Raw genomic sequence first — 19,465 nt, forward strand, 5'->3', positions numbered from 1 at the left:
AAGAATGCTTTTGTAAAGGGCTGGGCCCCTTCCAGCTGATCTTTTAACAGATTCTGTCACTTGTAACTTTCCTTGTTTTAAAAGAAGAGGGTAGGGGGGGAAGCTAATAGCTGTGATTTTAGGTTGAAGCACTGTCTGAATTCAGCACCTCTCTACTTAGTGCTTTTAAGCAGTAATGCTTTTGTTTACCCATCTAATATTCAGCTGTTTTCCCGAAATGATTGGATAGTGCTTAAAACAAGATGGAATACAACTTTGTAATTACACATCACTCATTAGTGATGTCAGTTTTTAAAGACAATGGACTGTCTGTAATTGACTCATGTAGTCTTCAGACCATAAAAGAGGAAAGAACAAAGAGTGACTTCAAAGTTGTACTAAATGAATGGGCAGACTTCTGGAATTCTGTAAGGGGGTAGGGGGAAATTAGGATTAATATTATCTTTAGCCGTCAGTAGTAAAAGCTGTCTTCTAGGACCATATGATTTGTGATTATTTTTTTGTGTGTGTGTGCGTGTGTAAAATGCTTTGTGTATCCAGCCTGGTGTGTATACGTTCTCAAATAATTTTTTCTTTTCCACCAGGGAAGTCGAGACAACATGAGTGTGATATTGATCTGTTTTCCGAATGCACCAAAGGTATCACCAGAGGCGGTGAAAAGAGAGGCAGAGTTGGACAAGTACCTGGAAAGCAGAGTAGAAGGTGGATCATTTAAAAAAAAATAAGTAACTTTGTTTCTAAACAGACCCCCGGCCCCCTTCCCCTTCCAACAACTAAACTCTTTAACACATACAGGCTTTTTAATAACCTTCAAATGCCGTTGGCCATCTAGTGTATGTCTGAAAAAGGCACTCATAGTCCTGTTTAATGTGCTGAAAAAGTTCTGTTATGAATGTGCAGCAGCCTGTAGCCCTCAAAGTTACTCAGGATGGCAGAGAAATAATTCATTTGTGCTCAGTGTTCTTCATGAGTCTGTTGACAGCACTGACTTCTGACCAGTAAATTCTGGTTCCTGTTACATGGCATTAGATGGAATAATCAGAATATCTTGCAAAGTGTCTGTGAAGATGGTAATTTGAGTGCCATTTTTCCATGTAGTTACGTACAAATTAGCCATAGTATGTTATTATCCAGTTATGGTAGGATTACAGCTTGATTACTGTCATCTGCTAACATATTTACTTATTTGAAAGTATGTCAGAAATTTGTCAAAGCTAATCTTTAAGCATTCATGATGAAAAAGACCTGGGAGCTCATCTTACTGTAATAACTTAAAAATTTTGCTTTAAATTTTTATTTTGGGAGTTCTTAAACTTAAAATTGAAACTGCAAGTCTTAGGCATTTTGGGTCACCTAACTAAAAATGGTATTTCAAATCAGTTTGTTTTAAAAGATTTCTCATTAAAACTGGATTTATAGTGCCTTTCAGTATTTAAAAATGACCACAGCTTGGGGTTTGTTTCTGAAACATAAGACATGCTGTATTGCATTATTTGCATAGGTTGAATCTATTTTTGTAGTGGACTCTTCTAGACCTATATGTTACAAGTCTAATTACGTTTGTGTAGTCCAAGAGTCCTCAATAGCACACAGGGCACAATACACAGAGTTCTTCACAACTATGGTATCAGTGATTAGTAAGTTAGAGGAATATATCGTGCACTCCCCCCCGCCCTTAACTTGCTTGAAGATAAGCCAGTGCTGCTTCAGAAATTCCACAGAGAACTTGCCTACATGGGAATTCTGGGTTCAGACAAATTAATGTGCAATTTTAAAGCACTTACTACGTGTGTAGGTAGGTGCTCCTTCAGAAAGTATCACCATATTCAGCGGCCTCATTTGCAAGGTCTTGACCAACTACATCTGTTCTGCCCCTGAACAAATGTCCAGACAGACACTTGCCTAATAGAAGTTGGTGCATAATCCAACACTTGCCTAAAAGAAGTTGGTGCACAGTAAGGAATAGCGTGAATCTTTTTGACAGCGTAGCAGGAATATCCAAGTGCATGGTAACACTGCATGAGTAAGTGTCAGATGGCTTTCTCCATTTCAAAGCAGTGAGCAGTTCTGCACCAGGCATTTGAAGAGCTTACTATGTTGCCCACTCACAGAATTGGTGAGGAACAAGTATGCTGTCAGTTCACGTACGGATTTACAGCATGCTAACTCTCCTAATCTGGGCTGGTATTACCTTCGTATCTTAGATATTTTGTCTAAGTTTAGACAAACTCATGATCTGGAATATGAAAATACGTCCGAGTTAAAGCTGCATCTTCAGCTGGCCTCGTATGCCAGGGATATTATGATGAGGAAAGCTGACATTTTTCTACAGGCAATTCAGTTTGTAAATGAGGAACCTAAACACTGGAACCGCATCTGACTGCTACATACAATGAATTTGGCTGCCAGTACTTTACATTTATACAAATAGAAAATTTCAGTAATGAGTCAAGTGTGGTACTTGCATAGAGGCAGGATTCTGTATGTAGTTATAAAGCACTTTAATTTAATGGGATGATGTCTGAACAACTTGAGCAAATACATTGTAATTCCTCTCAAGGGTCTTTGCTTTTTTTTAGTTGTCCTCAATCTTTTGTTTATTGTTGCACAAAGATAATATTTAAATTAATTAATACGTAGCAAACACTATTCAACCCAGCAGTGGTTTGTATCAGCTATGTGCACATTTGGCCTTTTAGCTCTTATTCCTGAGGAAAGTTGAGCAGCTGAACTAAGGCAGAGCTTCAAGAACAGGAGTTGAATAACTTTATGTTTAACTTCATAATTCTCATGCAGTTAAATTGTTTCCTGGTGTAAGTGGATAATGCGGTATTGGCTAGTAAGATAAGACTGCTACAGTGTTTGAAACTTTAAACACTACAATGAATAATCTTGCCGTTATCCTAGGATACTTTTAAGGATGGCAGTGCTTACCTTTAAAAGCCTCATCTTCCGCTGAAGGAACTAGAAAATGTAAAGAGTATCATTTCAGAATGATCTTACTAACCTGTAATATCAATTTAAAATTAAAATGCATTAAAATGGGAACTTGGTAAAAATGCATATTATGTGTTATATGCACTGCAGTACTCAGTGTAGTCCAACAAGTAATGAGATTTGGTGCTTACTATTGTGCATTTTTTTCTGGTTGTATTTTTATTCCCTCAGCCCAAACTATATCTTTATACTGTTAAGGAGCAGTATGAGTTTTAAGACTGAATAGGGCTTAGTACTGATGATCTTGAAAAAGCACAGCTGATTAAGATTTTAAAAACATAGGAAGATTTTTGCTTTCCATGCCACCTAGAACTCTCCTCTTATTAACTTTGATGTGTTTGTGGTCTGGATTTGTAGCTACAATGAATGAAAGCTAAAGTGTGGCATCTTTGTGCCATTACTTGCAATAAGTATCAGTCATTCCAAAATGTGTTGCTATTATTTGCACTAATATGTGTTATTGGTATGTTGACTCTAAAAAGAAACTTGTCTAAGATTTTTTCTGTTCTCAGTTTTTGATATAAAAACATTCCGTAATAGATAACCCTTGCAATATTTATACCGATATAGAGATAAATAATTTTAAGCTAGCTGTTAAATGTTCTTTCCCGTATTTTCAAAAAAATCAAAGCTCTGGCTTTTTCTTAACCTTTGTGTGGAATTCCCATTCAGAAGATAAGAAAGCATATATGTTTTGAATCCTTTATTTTAGGGTTGTAAGTACATTTTTCCAGTACTTGATGCCATGAAAATGTATAGAAGGTTTTAAAAGTAAATTAAAGGATGGGGAGAGGGTTGTAAGATGTATTGAAAGAAGGTAATTCCAATAAATTACACAGCTAGCAGACCGACTCCATTTGTTGTCTTCAGTGTTCATTCAGTCTGTATCTATAGTTTTATCAGAATATAAATGTATTCATTTAGTGGAGACTGTATGTTAAATGTACTGCAGTTACAGGTTGTGAAACTGTGTAGTATAGGTAAAGTATAAATTCCTTATTTTTGTACAGCAGAACTTTAGCATTAGCACAATGTAGAATATACTAGATGTTCAAAATTGCACAATAAAGGAACTTGGCAAACCAAATCTGAGATCTTCGCTTCTTATTCAGATATAAGTGTAGATTATTTACTAAATACTAGATGATAAAATGAATTTTGGCTCTAGATTTTGAGGAAATGGCAAGTTTTTGAGGTGTCTGTGGTGTGTGGTGTTGTGTATTTAAAATGTAAGTTTTTAAGTAAACAGTTTAAAGCTTTGTGTTGTAGCATTTAACACTGGTTGAGGGCTAGGCAGTCTTTCCACTGTACCTTGCAAATAATTTACACAGCCTGACTGCAGAATAGAGCTGATGCTTTTTCTAAACACTCACAGCCCTGAAGAACTATTACATGCACAAAAAGTAATTCACAATTGCTGGTTTTAATTTTTTAACTAAAAAGGACTGGATACATGTGGGTTTTAAAAGCTTTTAATGTGCCTTATTTCACTAATGAAATTATAAAATACAAACTGGTGTGCTCTTTTGTAATTATCATTTAGGGCAAAAACAGAATGCTGGAGTATTTTTTGAAAGTGGTACTGATGAATTCCAACTACTCTTCCAGCTGTGTAAATGCTTATTAAATGAAGAGTAGTGTGCAAGTACATAGGTGCATGTATAGATATATATGCATATATGTACACATTATGGTGTGTATGCTGCAGAATTCACTTCAAGATCAACAGCGCCAAGTCTTAATAATTTGTATCTCTTACAGTTTCCAAGAGCTCATGTTTACAGAGAAACGGATTAGATGCATTTTAAACAATGTGCTTGTTCCTTAAATTTCATAAAATCCCTGTTTAAAGAATGACTCTTCAGGGGCGGTATAGTCTGAAATCTTCTCGGTTCAAATAAAATTGTGTGCTTATGGCCTGGGGGACACACACAACAACAACAAAAGAAAAAAAAATAATCCCAGGCCTAAGAATAAAGTTAAAGAATGGATTTCTTAGCAAACGTGGCTGTGGCTACAATACAGATTCTCTTCACCCAGAAGTTGGAGTGGATCAGCTTTAAATAACTGCCCAATATTCACATATCCCCTGAGTGAGTTGAGGATGGAAAGTTTCTTGAATGTGTTGTCCCTGGCTTTTAATTTGTATGTCATAGTTCTTAAAATTTACGTGTTGCTGTAACGCAGTGGGGTGAAAGTTTTGGCTAATACACATACGGCCATGGGAGTTTTTTCATACGTCTAACATTTGTTTCTTAAAAACATATTATGTGTTCTATGATGGCAATAATATTTTATCCTCTGTTGCAATGATAAAGCTGATGCTAATATCTGCCTCATGCCCAGGGCATTTTGTTGGGAGGATGTTACATCTTCTATTATAGCTAATGTATAGCAGGAAAGCCATTAAATAATTTTTTCCCCCCACTTTTGTTAGGTAGCTCTGTATTTCAAAACCCAATGTGCATGTTAACAGCAGTATATCTTTGTCAAATCTGTTACAGGTTCTTTTTGTTACGGAACCAAACTTAACAATTACCACGTTGAATATGGTCTGTTATCTTTTATATACTTATATTAACAGAAGTTAAGCTGACTTTTTATAAAACTGAGTGTTTCAATCTTTTAAAGTTAAATTTGGACTGCACTTACAAAAAAAGTACTTCTGATTCCCAGAGATCATAAAGAAGCAGGGTGAAGGAGTCCCAGACTTAGTCCACGTGATGCGTACGTTAGCAACTGAGAGCATCCCAAACCTCCCACCGGGGGGGGAGTTGGCAAGCAAGTGAGTTCACATCAGTGTAAATGTGGTTTTTGATTTAAATCAAAACTTTACTGTAAGGCCACTCTTAAAAGTGGGGGGAGGGAAGAAGGGTACAGGACAAAAGGTGATCTGTTCTCCAATTTTTATTACTCGGTTGTTCTGAATGAAAAGGACAAGCATAAGAACAGAGTTAACTGAATCACTACTAAAACATCAAACAGTAGTTTTGGGAAGGACTGAGAGTTTTTTAAGGGTGGCCTGAGTGTCTGTGTTTTGTAATTAACTGGGTTTTCTGGGTGGGAGGTTTACATTTGAAGATGCAAAAATAATGCACTGACTTTAGTTACTAGTTACTTGGATAATGTAGTTCTACACTTTAACAAGTGGTATTTACATGATGTTTTGCTTGGCAGTTTTCTTGTCTGTAGCTAAAGCAGCATTGTAATTGCTTGAAAGTTTGCTTTTGTATCTCTCCTTCTGACAAATCTGAAAACTAGATAGTCTATCAAAAAAGAAAAGTGGGAAGTTAAACTTACAGCTTTATATAGGCTGGCTTTGTCCTTGAAGAGTTCAGTGTTGATGCTCTGTGGCTTCTCAAATTGATGTTCAGTCTTTAAGGAAGCAATGCGCTTAGCTCCTTTGCATGCCAAACCAAGTGCTTTTTGGTTGAATAGTTTGTTCATGAACCTGTGCTGTGTGATTGGGCACATACGGTACAGACTATATTTTTAACCTTTCAGAGCATGATTTTTGTACTGTTACACCAAAACATCAAGACTCTAGGTATGTAACTGAAATCTACTTTGGCTAGCAGTAGCATCGTGATCCTGAGGAAGAGCTGAAGTGACTGACTTCTGTGGGATTTTGTGTCTTAGTCACGCTAGTTTGAATAGGGATTGATAGAAGTATGGATTTAATTGGATCTTAGTGTAACTCAGAGCACTACTGCCAGTTTGGAAGGAAAATAATGCTTTTCAAGAATCCTGCCTTTATTTAGAATCAAAGATACCCATTTCTTGAAAGATAAGGGAAGCTTTCCAGTTCGTATGTGCAACGTACTTTGTGTGTAATTGCTTGTTTTTATTGCTTTAGATTCAACCTCTCCTATTGTGCCCTATAATCACTCCCTAGGTTCACTATGGTGTTTATGCTGCTGCATGGTAGTTCCTGACTTTTCAGTGTTACAGGATGATTATAAAACCTATCATCTACTTTTTTTTTCTTCTAATGCACTCCTTTGCGATTCCTATGCATGCTTTCATGAGCAGTTAAAAGGTTGTTCTTTGAAGCCTGTTTTGTATGGCACTTCACTTGTAGTCTGCTACTTCATCATACTTGATTCTGCAGAAGGGGATCTGGAAGAATGTTGCTTTTAAAGGCCAATCTATCATTCGTGCCTTTTACTCCCCTCTTTCCTTCCTGCTCCCCCTCCAAAGCTGTTTCCTTATATGTTGGGTAAGGCAAAGGCTGCTGCTTCCTTCAGCCTCACATTGGCTCTTTTTTTTTTTGAATATCAGTTTTCAAGAAGACTTTCACCCTGTGTTTAAAAAAAAACAACGAAAATGTTGCTCATTTACATGTTGCTTGCAATTTTTCTATTAATATTTTATCAGTGTATTGTCTCTCAATATTAGAAAAGGTGAGAATCCCAGAGATGAAAGTTAATTACAAGCTGTCTTAAATATGCTAAGCAGATTTTTTTTTTTTAAGGAGGAAACTGTCAAGATGCTTGAATCGATTTTTTTCATATTTTTTCCAGAAAAAATACTTTCCAATCTGAAGATACAATATGTATAACTGCTATTTGCAGATTAAATTTCTTGGAGAAAAGTTGCAGGAGAGTATTGGACATATTATTGTAAGAGTATTGCTTCAGAAATAATCTTTCCAGGTTTACACATGCAAAGTACATTTCAGAATGTAACACAAACAAAATTGTACTTCAGAATGCAATTTTTGTGCATCTAGAAAATAAAAACCCCACTGTTCCCCTGTGAAAGTGCCATAATACATGAAGTACTACTGCAGTGTTCATCAGACACAAATGACCAGGGCATTCAACATCCATCAAGTTTTCTGACATTCTTTTTCGAAGTCGGAAGATGTAGCACCAAGCAGCACCACAGCTTCAACTGAAAGTCAGATTGTGTTCTGCTGAACTCTGGGTGGTGCTCAGCCTTGTTTTTCTTGAACCTAAAGGTTTTAATTATACAGTAGCTGTGGTCAGTGTTTGATGACACTTAGTGATAACTTGCAGTAAGCTTGGTTCTGTGAATTTAAAACCTTTTAAAGTTTGCATTTTAAATTAAAATTGTACTTGGGGAATTTGACTTAGGAAAAAACAAACAAAACACAATCTTAAAATCTTGTGGGTTTTTTTTGCTCTAGACGGAGTGTGATTGAAGCTGTTTATAACAGACTGAACCCCTACAGGAATGATGATACTGTAAGTATCCTTTCTCATACATTATCTTTCCCCCTACCCCAATTATTTTAGCTGTTTTGTAAAGAAACGTATTGCTAGTTCTTGTTAAAAGACCATTTGCCCCAAAGAAGCAATAGCAACGTTGTTCTCTTTGGACTGGTTTGTAATTGTCTTCTGTTGGCTTCTGCTGATCATAATCTCAGAACTCTCGTATCATTGATTCATTTGTCCCCTGGAATTTTCTTCTTTGAATCCTGCCTGGGTTTCCAAATGGTGCGGTCATGTATATCTTCTTTTCTCTTTTATGGGAGACGTTTTTCCCCAAACATCAGGAAGAAAAATGCTATACTTGTAGGTTAAACAGATTTGTAACAATTTTAAGGATATATTAAGTTTCCAAATGGACTGCATAAGCACTTTTTATTCCTCAGCATAGAGCATCCTACAGCAAGCATACAGTTTACATTCTTGTATGTCAGCGGTCAGAGTGACATGAATCCACCATCAGTGGGGGGAAAAAAACCACCCCAGAACTCTTAAAATATGACCAGTGATCCCAATTTCAATTAAATCACGGGAAACAGTGTTCTATCATTGAAAGTGCTGTACTTCATAAAGTAGTTAAATTGATCCTTTACCTATTAGCAAAATAACTTAGATATGATGTGAAGTGCATCCAGACATAAAGAATTGTGCATTGGCCTTACAGCTGGGCACTAGTTTATTTGGCAGTTTCATTATTTCTTCAGCGTAAAAATTCCTGAATAGTTGCTTGAAGAGGATGCTTTACCTTCAAAATACATTCTGTAGTATGTTACTGTTCTGCAAGTGGTTTTGTTTTGTGATGATGTTGGCAACTTGGATACAGAAATTTGCATGCTGAATAGCTGGCATGCAGCTCCTGCGTTTTTACTCGCTATTGTTCTTATTCTTCATCCTTGCACTTGAAACAAACACAACCATTTTGGTCTTTTCATATAATTGCTTGCCTTTGCTACTTCTGGTCTTCAAGAAAAAACTGGAGGTGGTACTTTTGCAAAGGGTAATTTTAGTGATTTTGGGTTGTGTTTTTTTTCTACACCTCCATGCCAACTGTTCTTCATGGCTTGTAATGAATTCTATGTGCAAGTTTGAATGAAGGGTGCAGAACCTTGGTGCTAAGAAATTGTCATATGTGGCATTGCTAGAGACTTAACCTCTTTTTCTCTTGACGGTATTGGTAAGGCAGTGCTTTTAAGGAGGAGTAATATTTCTGCCTCCCACAGTCTTAGTAATGATTAGGAAGTGTAGGTGTGGAAGCACCAGCAGACACTGTTCTTAAAGCCCATCGTGGCCCTTAGTTACTTAGGGGAAGGTAGCAGGCAACACTGCATCAACCAGACTGCTGTAGAGAAGCAGTTTGCTCTGATGTCTGTGCTACAGACTTAGCTGTTGCTTCACTACCCATCTGTGGTACCACTTCTTAGTTGTGGTGTTACGTACCCAACTGATGAGGCAGTACAAGAAAACTGAATATAGAACAATCTAAGCAAGGGAGAAGGAAACAGACAAAGGCATATGGATTAAACCCCACTAGAATTAAATACTCTATTTGTATTAGGATTTTTTTTAACTAATAGCAAGAATTGGTTAAACATTTTTCAGGGGCGTGGTAGTTGCACAAAATCCACTCTTGCCCGTGGGCCTGAACATACCAAATTCTATGGGTACTCAGTTATTGAATGCATGGTTGTCATGCCATGTAGTGTGGTCGTACAGTTACAATTCAGAGCATGTTATATACGTTTTTCTTCCTCCTTATGGTTTTATTACCATCCAAAATTAGGGTTTCCTGTAGTTGCCCAAACTACACTTCTGTAACCTTAAATTATAGGTGCTACAATTGATCTGAATTATAAGAGTGTCATTTGACGACTGTTTCTTCCTATACAGCAAGGGAGGGCTGAAAACAAAAGATGGCAATGATAATAACAAATGGCATGAGGCACATCCTGCTCTTTTAACACACCTGTGTAATAAGTGCATTTGTTTTGTATTACTTCTAAATACTCTAGGAATGCTTTTGAATAAGGCTCCTAGGGTATTATTTTGAGGATCGATAAGGCTGTTATAAAATATTTGGTTAGACTTTGAAATGCCTTGATACTAATGCTTTGCTAATTAAGCATGTATGTTTTTTAGATACTTCTTAAATGCTATTTCTTAAAGGGTAGAGAAAACAGACTTCTAAAATGATTTAAGTCTTCACCCTTTTCAGTCTGGATTATCCAGAAACCACTGTAACTATGGGCACTCCAGACTTTAAAGGGTTCCTTCTTTTTTCTTTAAGGATTCTGCCTCAACTGATGATATGTGGTAAAACTGCTCATCTGGCTGTGGAGTTCACGTTTCATCCTTCAAATAAAAGTGCAGCCCAACCTCAGTTGACCCTTCTTTACATCCATCCTCAACCTTAAATAAAGAAGGGAATACGCTGTGTTGGTGGGAGTGACTACAGCAGTACAACATCTAGCCCAGGAACTGATCTTTTTTGTAAAACAGACTTCTGTAAACGTGATTTCAAACCATAATTCATGTTGTAAATCAGACTCCAGCAATTTATGTTGTATGATTTTGTTTTTGTAAAGTGCAATTGTCTGTGTACAAAATGCTCATATTTAATTATGAACTGCTTTAAATCACTATAAAGGTTAGAAGAAATGTTTGGCTTGTGTGATGCAACAATATATATCCCTTCAAATTCATGTTGTGGTTTTGGATTGCAAGGAGCAGCAGCCTAGCCAGCTAGGTGCTCAAGAGGTGCACAAAACTGTAAAGATAACTTTTTGGTTTATATGAAAGCTGAAGTTGTGGGCAACTTACTAGAAATTACAGTGTGTGAATTTGCTTGGCAATGGAAAAATAACTAAGAGTAGTGCGCGTTCTTCAACAAATGTCTGTCGTTTTCTTGGACACTCTCCTGCTCTCACATTGAGTTAAAGGGAGTTCTGATTTTGACTTCAGCGGGAGTTAAATCACGCCCTATTTATAGTATCATGTTCATATGTGTATGAACCTTGGGATTAGAATGCCTTGATTCTTTGCGCCTCTTTTTTCATTAACCCTTACCTGAAACTACTAATCACTGAGCACGAACAGGCAGCTTTCTACATATCGTAGGAGTCTGCAGCATTTTTACAATCCTGATTGGTTCGGTCTGCTGCTGTTCCAAGTAAAATACTTTGGATTCCATTTTATCAATAAAGCTTGATTTAACAAACAGGACATTTATCCATAAATGTGTAATTCCTTTTTTCCTGCCTTTTAAAATGTCAGTGCCATTGTAAATGATACTTGTGCAAGAATATTTTTATTAATTGGTAGCCCATTTTTAAAATGGGAAGGATTTTGATTATTGCCCAAGACATAGCCATATGCTAGAGGATGATGTGGGATTAATCCGTTACCCTATTTTTTACAAGTGTGGGTTTTTTCAGGCTTTTTGGTGTTTTATTTTTTTTCTCCCCACTGAAGATGTGCATTGGTTTGAATTTGCCTACTGTTTGATAAAAATACATTTGTCAAAGCCTGACAATCTTTAACATTTTATGGTGTGTGTTTTTAATTGACCCACTTACTTAGAATGAGAGACTAGTGGTTAAACAGTATTTGTGATTTGAGATATAGCATGTTGACAATATTTAACTGTTTGTTGTTTAAAATTCTAATTTAAAATTTTATAAGATAATAAACTAATTTGATTTAAGCTTAGCTTTCTCCCATTGAGCATACAAAAATTAAGTTTTCAAGTCAGTCGTGTTTGCAAAACTGCTGTTTTGTGCACCTTGTATTGTCTTTTTGGTTGAGAATATTGTATTTAATATGTAGTTTACTCATTTAGTAGGCAGATTCCCCAAAAGGAAAATCAGTACAACAAGTAATTGTAACATTTACTGCAGTTAAACAGAATCAAAACGTGGTGTATAATTACTTTTTGATAGGAAAATGTAGTACAATGCATTTTGCTCTATTTGTCTTTCCCTAACTTTGAAATATACATATTTGTATATATAGCCTTAAAATTAATGCAGAGTTAGGGAACACTGAACAGTGAAAAAGTAACTTATAGTGTCTTGGAACTAAGTATAGTATATACCAGCAAACTTTCTTTTATCCCTCTTGTCTATGTGGGGTGCTTAAACGTAACTTCATTGTATTCAGTTTGTAATCTGTTCAAGCATGAATGAAGAAAACATAAGCACTATTTGTATTTATAAATTTATAGCAATTTTTGCTTAAAGAACCAGTTCCTTACCTACCTATGAATAAATGTTTAAAATGTCTAATTTTGTTGTAGAGTGCAAAACTATAATAATGTTAAGTTGTAGCTTCACAGGCACCTAATTAACAAGCGTATTTAATAATACATGGCGTATTAGTGCAAAAAGCTAAACTTAACTTAGGAGTAGGCAGATACAATTCTGTCCTTTTGCATAGAGACTGAAGTTTGGTTTTGGAAATGGCAAAACCTTGAACTGGACTGTGGAACCTCTGAGTTTTAAACTTTAAAAAATTGGAAGCAAAACTGTGGTGTGAAAAGCCATACTTCAAACCATAATCACTTAAACTGTCTCAGTGACAATGATGTATTTGAAGCCTCTTCTAACGAGGTCTCCTAAAGGTTACAAAGGAAATAATTCTGCTATTGCTGCAGGCGATGTAACTAGGTTTGAGGGTAGCAGAAGAAAGCCCGTTTCAGGCCTTTCTCTCTCCCACCGATGTTCAGCATTTTGATGAGGTCAGAGCACTGAATCTATTATGTATGCATAAACACTGCCATTTTAGATAAAGATTTTGATTACAAAATTTACAAACTAAGTATATAAAGCATCCTAGAAAAGAGGCAAGCTGTACTTTTCACTGCTCTGAAAAGGAAAAGGCACTTTTGCACCTTTGTGCATCTCCTTCTTGCACCAGAAACTTCTTTTTAAATGCTAAAAACATTAGCACCTCAGGGGCAAGGCAGCTTTTTTTTTTTTTTTTTTTGGAAGTATTGTGTGCTATTTATTTCCCTCTTGGAAAAAGATTCTTGTGTGACAAAAATGAAAATTGTGATGTTAAAAGATGTATTTTGAAATACATGTTCAAATAGGATGGTCCCAATTTGCTTGTTTTTAAAAAGAAATTACATTTGTAAAGCTAATTTTCTTCGTATGCCATGCAACTTTGTTTTCCTTCTACTTTTGACAGCTTCACTGGCTTCAGTTTCTGTGAGTTTTGTTATAGTCAGATTAAATGTTTCACTGATCGTTCTGGGAGAATACCTGTACTGCTTTATAGACAACTGTTTCAAGTAATTCTCACTAATTCAGCATTGAAATATGTTCAAGACAGAGGCTTCAAAAGTGCAATTTAAAACCAATGTTGGATTAACTAAATGCAATTGCATTAACTGGGGTCCTAGATTTGCAAGGCTTTGTAAATCCATTGTATCAATGGAGTCCCCGATACATGTGGTGGGGCAGAAATGTGTAGATCCCAGGCAACTTATGAAGCCAGAGCCTCTCAGCTGGCTTGATCTTACCTAGCCAGGAGCAGCACCACAAAGACCTCTGTGTGTGGCCATCGTTCATTTTAATCTTCCAGTGGAAGTGAGAATTGAAGAGAGAGATTTCATCTGCTTGTCATTACACTGCTGAGTTGCAGTAATCCTAGGTTGTGTCATATAGCAAGGTGCCCGATGAATATTAAGCAGCAGATGAATAATGGTAGCACTTACCTTGATAGTTCCTGCAGGTGCCAAAGCTAATCACTTTAACATGTACTTATGGTAAAATGACTTCAGCATCCATTAAATTGTTTATTGCAAAGCTGGTGCTGTCTCAACTCTATAGGTTAGACTGAGCTATTTTGTTCAGTTCCAGAATTGAAAATGTAAAAAGGTGATTTAACAGAATTAGGGAAGTTTTCACTTCAGTTGATTCCTCGATAAGAATCCTGACTTAATTTGATACACTGGGTTAGGGTGGACTTCATATTGCGTTTCATTTTTAGTGATTTATGAGCTAAGGATACGGTTTCATGTTCTGCTTCTGTCAAGACTAAACTGGTTGCTAGAAGTTTGCTCCTACTGGCATTGTGCCAGCACTCATGCTTATGTGGCCGTGCAGTTAGGAGGAAGGAAAAAAATGTGTACTCTCTGGCCTGGGTAAGTTGATAATCCAGCTATGGGGTGCTGGTACTAGGGCAAGATGGAGAGTGGGGAGGCGGGACTGAGAACGAAGAAATGGTTGCATCACCGTCCTGCCACAGTTTGGGAAACCACACACTAAACCAGATAAATGAGTGACCTGTGTAGGGAGCATCAAAGCCTTTGCAGATCATTCTCAGCTCTATAGCAGACAAAACATTTTGCTTTGGGAAACATTCTTTTTCTTAAAATGAATCACGAGACTTTGGTTTTAATGTTGTCTTGTGTACGAGTTCCATGCTGACAAGGCTATTTGCTTTCTCTAGGTGTATGTAGCTCTGTCCTGTGGGATAGACAGCATGGCTGCCGCAATTAGGTTAATGATAGGGTCGTTACAATTTACCTTATTTCAGTGTACATCAGGTTTTCATCATGCTGAGATGTTCTCCTTCATCTCTACCTGCACCTTCTTGAATTGCTTTTATGCGCAAATGACTTGGTATATTTAAATTTCTTGATATTTAAAGTTGGCCATGTCTGAAATGGGCAAACATTTAGTAAAATGTTACCCATTTCCTCATCATTGAGCAAATACGGTATTTTAATGCAAACAAGTACCTTGCATAGGTTCAGAAACAGCAAAGCTGTAGAGCTGTGGAGCTGTACCTGACATTTTTCTGTAGAAAATGCAATTGTTACTCTGTGCTGAGCTTCATAAGATGTGAAAATGTCTCCTAGATAACTAGTATACCTGCTTGTTCCTATCACTGTGTGTGTCCGAGATGATCATAACGAGCCTTTTTGTATCGTTACAGGGTATAAAGTCTCTACTTGGCTGGATAGTGTCTTTTAACTCTTAAAGTGGTAAGAAGAGGCTCCACATGTGAATTTCTAGGGTGCTGTAGTGCATAAAATGAACGTGATTCCTGCTATAAACTGTAAAAACGAGATAAAATTCAAAAGTAACTATCTGGGGCTAAGAACTTTTGGCCGACCTGTCTGAAATATTGATCCAAGAATCCCATCTTTTGCTGAGCTGTTTCTGAGCTGTCTCTGTGGAGTGCTTGCAAAGTCTGCAGGTCTCTGCAGGTCCAAGCTGCACCTTCTGAAGCACTCTGTAGCCTTATTTTGCTTAATGACATTGCTTTGTAAATGAGGTAGCAGCCACTCGCCGGCGCGGCGTTTGTTCACAGAAGTTCAGGAAGCTGTAGGAAAACTTAAAGCTTGTCTTTGTTCTCCTGGACCACTAAATGCTTTCAAGTAGAAAAGAAAAAGAATGTACAACGTGCTAAAAGCTGACTGTATGTTATCTCCCACTGAAAACTTGTTTCTGGAAAATTCTACAAGTATTTCAGCTGTTTACTTAATGCATGGGGAAAAAAATGTGTCTGGAGCTTTAACCTCCTGATTGTGTCAGAGTTGGTGACCTATGGTGACCTAGGCTCTATGCATATTCTTTGCTTTATCTGTGGTTTTATTTGTTGCTCTTTCGAGTAGCAGCAAACCAGATCTTCCCTCCCTGCTCTGCCTCCCCCCGTGTAGACACTCTTGTGAAGTCTTTGCTTCTAAGCCAAGAGAACAGGAGCGGTAATGGTGGCTTAGGAAAGGGGTTTTGGGGGTTGCCTTAAAGGTGGCAACAACAAAAACAAAACCCCTAAGCTTTGCAACCACAAAATTTGGGAAGATGGGCCTAATTTTAAATATGCCTTTTATAGAATTAGTGAAATCAGTTCTATTCTGACAGTGTCAAAACTTCAGTAGAGCTGGGATAAGTCAGATTTCTAGAGTATAGTTTTATTCCTGGTTGGATTTTTATGCTTGTACTGATTCCTGCCCAAATGCTTTTTAAAGTAGCACTATACATCTACTTTTTTCTTCTTTTTTTTGTTCCCCAAAAGAAAAGAAAAATAAACCCAATGGTCCTTAACGATTGTGTAACCAGCCATTTATTTGCAAGGGTGAGTGCTGTGTCAGATAGGAACATTTTCTTTTGAGAGTACTACACCTGCACTTCTCAGCTTGCTCAATCACGAAGCTGAAATTCATTTTTGCTCCCATTCACTCTGAAGAGCTGGTGGGAGCAGGGAGTTTTTACAGCTGAAGTAGACAGGACTCTCGGTATGCATTGTGAGTAAGCCTGCAGAGTTGAAGGAGGTGCTATTGTTGTTTCTTTTGAGAAATATCTTTGGGTAGAAAAAGAGAAAGCTGAGACTGGTGGGTCATAAAACCTCACATACTCTTAGTTCTATCAACGCCTCTGGACTAAGGTCCAGAGTTTAATTGCACTTGAGTTACTGAATTCAGCCCAGTCTGAGCAATGGAAATACTAAGTAGCCGATTTCACTTTCACTGTTAGTATTTCAAGCTGAAGCACAGTATTTTTATTCAAACTACAGGGGAAAATTAAACTGAGATAATCTTGGGAAAATTAGGCATGTACTTAACTTCATATCCTGCTGATATTGATGGAGCTTCACACAGCAGTATATAAAGTTTGCACATGTATTGTTGGAGCCTTAACTGTCCCACTGTCCTTGGAATGAAAAAGAAATGTAATCTTTATTCAGTTTTGGTTTTAAAAAAGATTTCTGAAGCCAAAGGGGAGAAGATGGTAATGTTAAAGCAAAGTGTTAGATTCATTGGAGAGAACAATTCTGTAATTCTTCAAACATGTAACAGTATTTTTTTTTGATCTTTTAAAACATCAGAAGGGCACAGTTTACGAGGTTCAGTCTTTGATGTAGTGCTTTTAGCTGTAAAGAATAAAAAGATGAAACCCAAAATTAGTTACCTGGGATGGAAAAACAAGGAGACGCTAAAAACCTAGGAATAAATGTGCTGAATTTACATGGCATTATGTCCATGTCCAGTGGTGGATCTACTGGAAGGGTCTTCGTTGGTGTTTTTAGGGGAACTTTTTATTCTTGCTGAGTGTTTGATGCCAGGCTGGCAAGTCTGCTGCAGTTCGAAATTTCCAGGCTCTTAAATTGGAAACTGGGCATTATACAATAGAGTCCCCAATACACAAGATGCTGCAATACCTGTTACCGCGTGTTCTTTGGGTTAATGCTGTGCGACCATTTGATGCTGGAATTTGGGATTTCCTATCATACGTTTTATTGCTGATGGTGTGATTCGCACTGCCCTTGAGTACCAAGAGTTAAGTGGCATTTATTAACCAGATCTAACTCTTTGGTGCCAGGAATCTAGTTTTTGGAGTAAGTCCTGAATTATGCAAATGTTCTTGGCAAATTGTGCCAGGTAGTTGGAAAACTAAATGACTAGCAATGAAGGGTTAATACAAGATAAAAGCATAGATCCTCCTAGCCTGGGAATACTGGGTCTTTGAAAAGTGTGATATTTGATTTCCAGGACCAGCTGCTACATAAATCTTTCAAAACAGACATTTTGGTTTCTAGCATCTGTCTTGTTACTAAGACCACGTACAAACATGCTGAATTAGAGAGTTTTCACCTATCTTCTCACAGAATTGACTCCACATTGTAACATGAGTCTCATTTGTAGTGACATGCTGTGCCTGTCTTTTTAGAAAATTAATTACATCTTTATAACTATTTTGTGGAAAGTGTAACGTTTTTTCATTGATGACCTGTATAAATGTGTGTTACGAATGGAGAGATTTAAGCTTGAAAAGCATGTTTGCAGATTACACAGCTTCATTATGGAATTTATAAATTTAACAGAGTAATATACAAGAGCATAACTATTTTCCTTAAGTAGAATGTATAACAATATATAATAAATTATTCTCCACGTAGTTCACCCACTATTTACAGTTTTACACTATTCAAACTGTGTTTACAGAAAGTTCAATAAATGTATATTTTGTACTATGTACAGATTCCTGGTCCCAAAGAAAATGTGTCAACTTAGTTTCTAACTTAACTTTTGAGATTGTACTTTTTTTTTTTTTTTTTAGTTTGGATTCAGTTGAACAAACTGCATTATGCCTGTCGATGGTGGAGCCTTGCATTGGAGTACATGGGAATTGGAAACTAATCTACAAAAGTGATTCCACTAAATAAAACAGGCAATTACATCATGTGTGTGTATTTGAGTGGTATGCTATATATAACTGGTTTATTATCTGTTTTATTGTCACTGATTTATAAACTTAGCGGGTCTCCTTCAGTTTTCTGATTCAAGCTAGTTATATTAAAATAGAATATTGAATGCTTCTCATTTTTAGTTACAATAATAAAAATCCCCCTTTTCACTGTTTTTCTACTTATATGTTGAAATTCCAAGATGAAGCAGCGTTCACTTGGTTCCAGTCACAGTATTTCCCAGGGGCCCTCTGATCTGGGATTTTCAAGAAAACTAGGGATTGAGAAGGAACTTTCAGAAGACCATGTCACACAGGAGCAAAATGCATTTGTTTATATCTTCTGCCCTGACTGAGTACTGTCAAATACAGGATAGGCTTTTGTAATATAATTCCTAAGAATTTAAGGATGCTAAAGGCTAAAATAAATCTTTACGCTGGTTTTAGCCTGTATGATTTGGAGGGGAAATTAGCTTATATGTCATCAGTTCACCTTTATCTTCCCTGGAAATCTTTATAGGCAGAGAGCTGGTAAGATTCTGATGTGGACTATACAAATTAAACCAGGGGAGGAGGTGGGAGGGTATTCTGCTGTCACCTGTGACCTGGATTCTCAAGTTTCAGTCCCAACCCTTTAAGGATTAAAAATTGGAACTACTGACTTGTCTAGTAAAATGAGGGAATATTTTCTGTGGATTAAAAAACTGAAATTGCTGTGATATGATTGACTGTTAGCCTCAGTTCACGTTAACAGAGCAGACATGGGAGAGAAAGTATATCCCTTTGCTTTCTAGCTCAAAGTTTATAAAAAGAATGTTCTATCCCATTTAATTGGAAATTTACATTTTAGTGTCTTTTTTCCTTAAAGCCAAAGAATAATATACCTCTAAATAATATTGTTGGTTAATTTCAATGTGTTTTTTTAATCTTGACATAATAAATTTGAATGTCACTGGAGCTGTTCAGATAGAAATATTAAGCTAACTTAAGATGTTCATTGTGGCTGAATTTAATCAAACTGCATTTACATGGGCTAATTTAAGA

The 19,465-nt window shown here is 36.7% G+C and overlaps 1 protein-coding gene across 5 annotated transcripts in view; it reads left to right on the forward strand.

The window, feature by feature from the left end:
• The window catches only part of PPM1A (protein phosphatase, Mg2+/Mn2+ dependent 1A), a 35,235-nt gene extending 16,817 nt beyond the window's left edge, over positions 1–18,418 (forward strand). The window contains exons 3-6 of one of the 5 annotated variants that reach the window (XM_056345360.1): positions 585–702; positions 5,674–5,782; positions 8,150–8,207; positions 10,444–13,477. In XM_056345360.1, the coding sequence (XP_056201335.1) occupies positions 585–702; positions 5,674–5,782; positions 8,150–8,207; positions 10,444–10,491 (333 nt within the window). In that variant the 3' untranslated portion in view covers positions 10,492–13,477. Of the gene's footprint in view, positions 1–584; positions 703–5,673; positions 5,783–8,149; positions 8,274–10,443; positions 13,478–18,295 lie in introns of those variants that run through there. The other 4 variants (XM_056345362.1, XM_056345361.1, XM_056345363.1 and 1 more) reach the window with 4 other exon arrangements.
• Positions 18,419–19,465: the final 1,047 nt, after the last annotated feature.

Source organism: Falco biarmicus, chromosome 7 (assembly GCF_023638135.1).
Source record: "Falco biarmicus isolate bFalBia1 chromosome 7, bFalBia1.pri, whole genome shotgun sequence".
In the NCBI taxonomy this organism is placed as follows: Eukaryota; Metazoa; Chordata; class Aves; order Falconiformes; family Falconidae; genus Falco; species Falco biarmicus.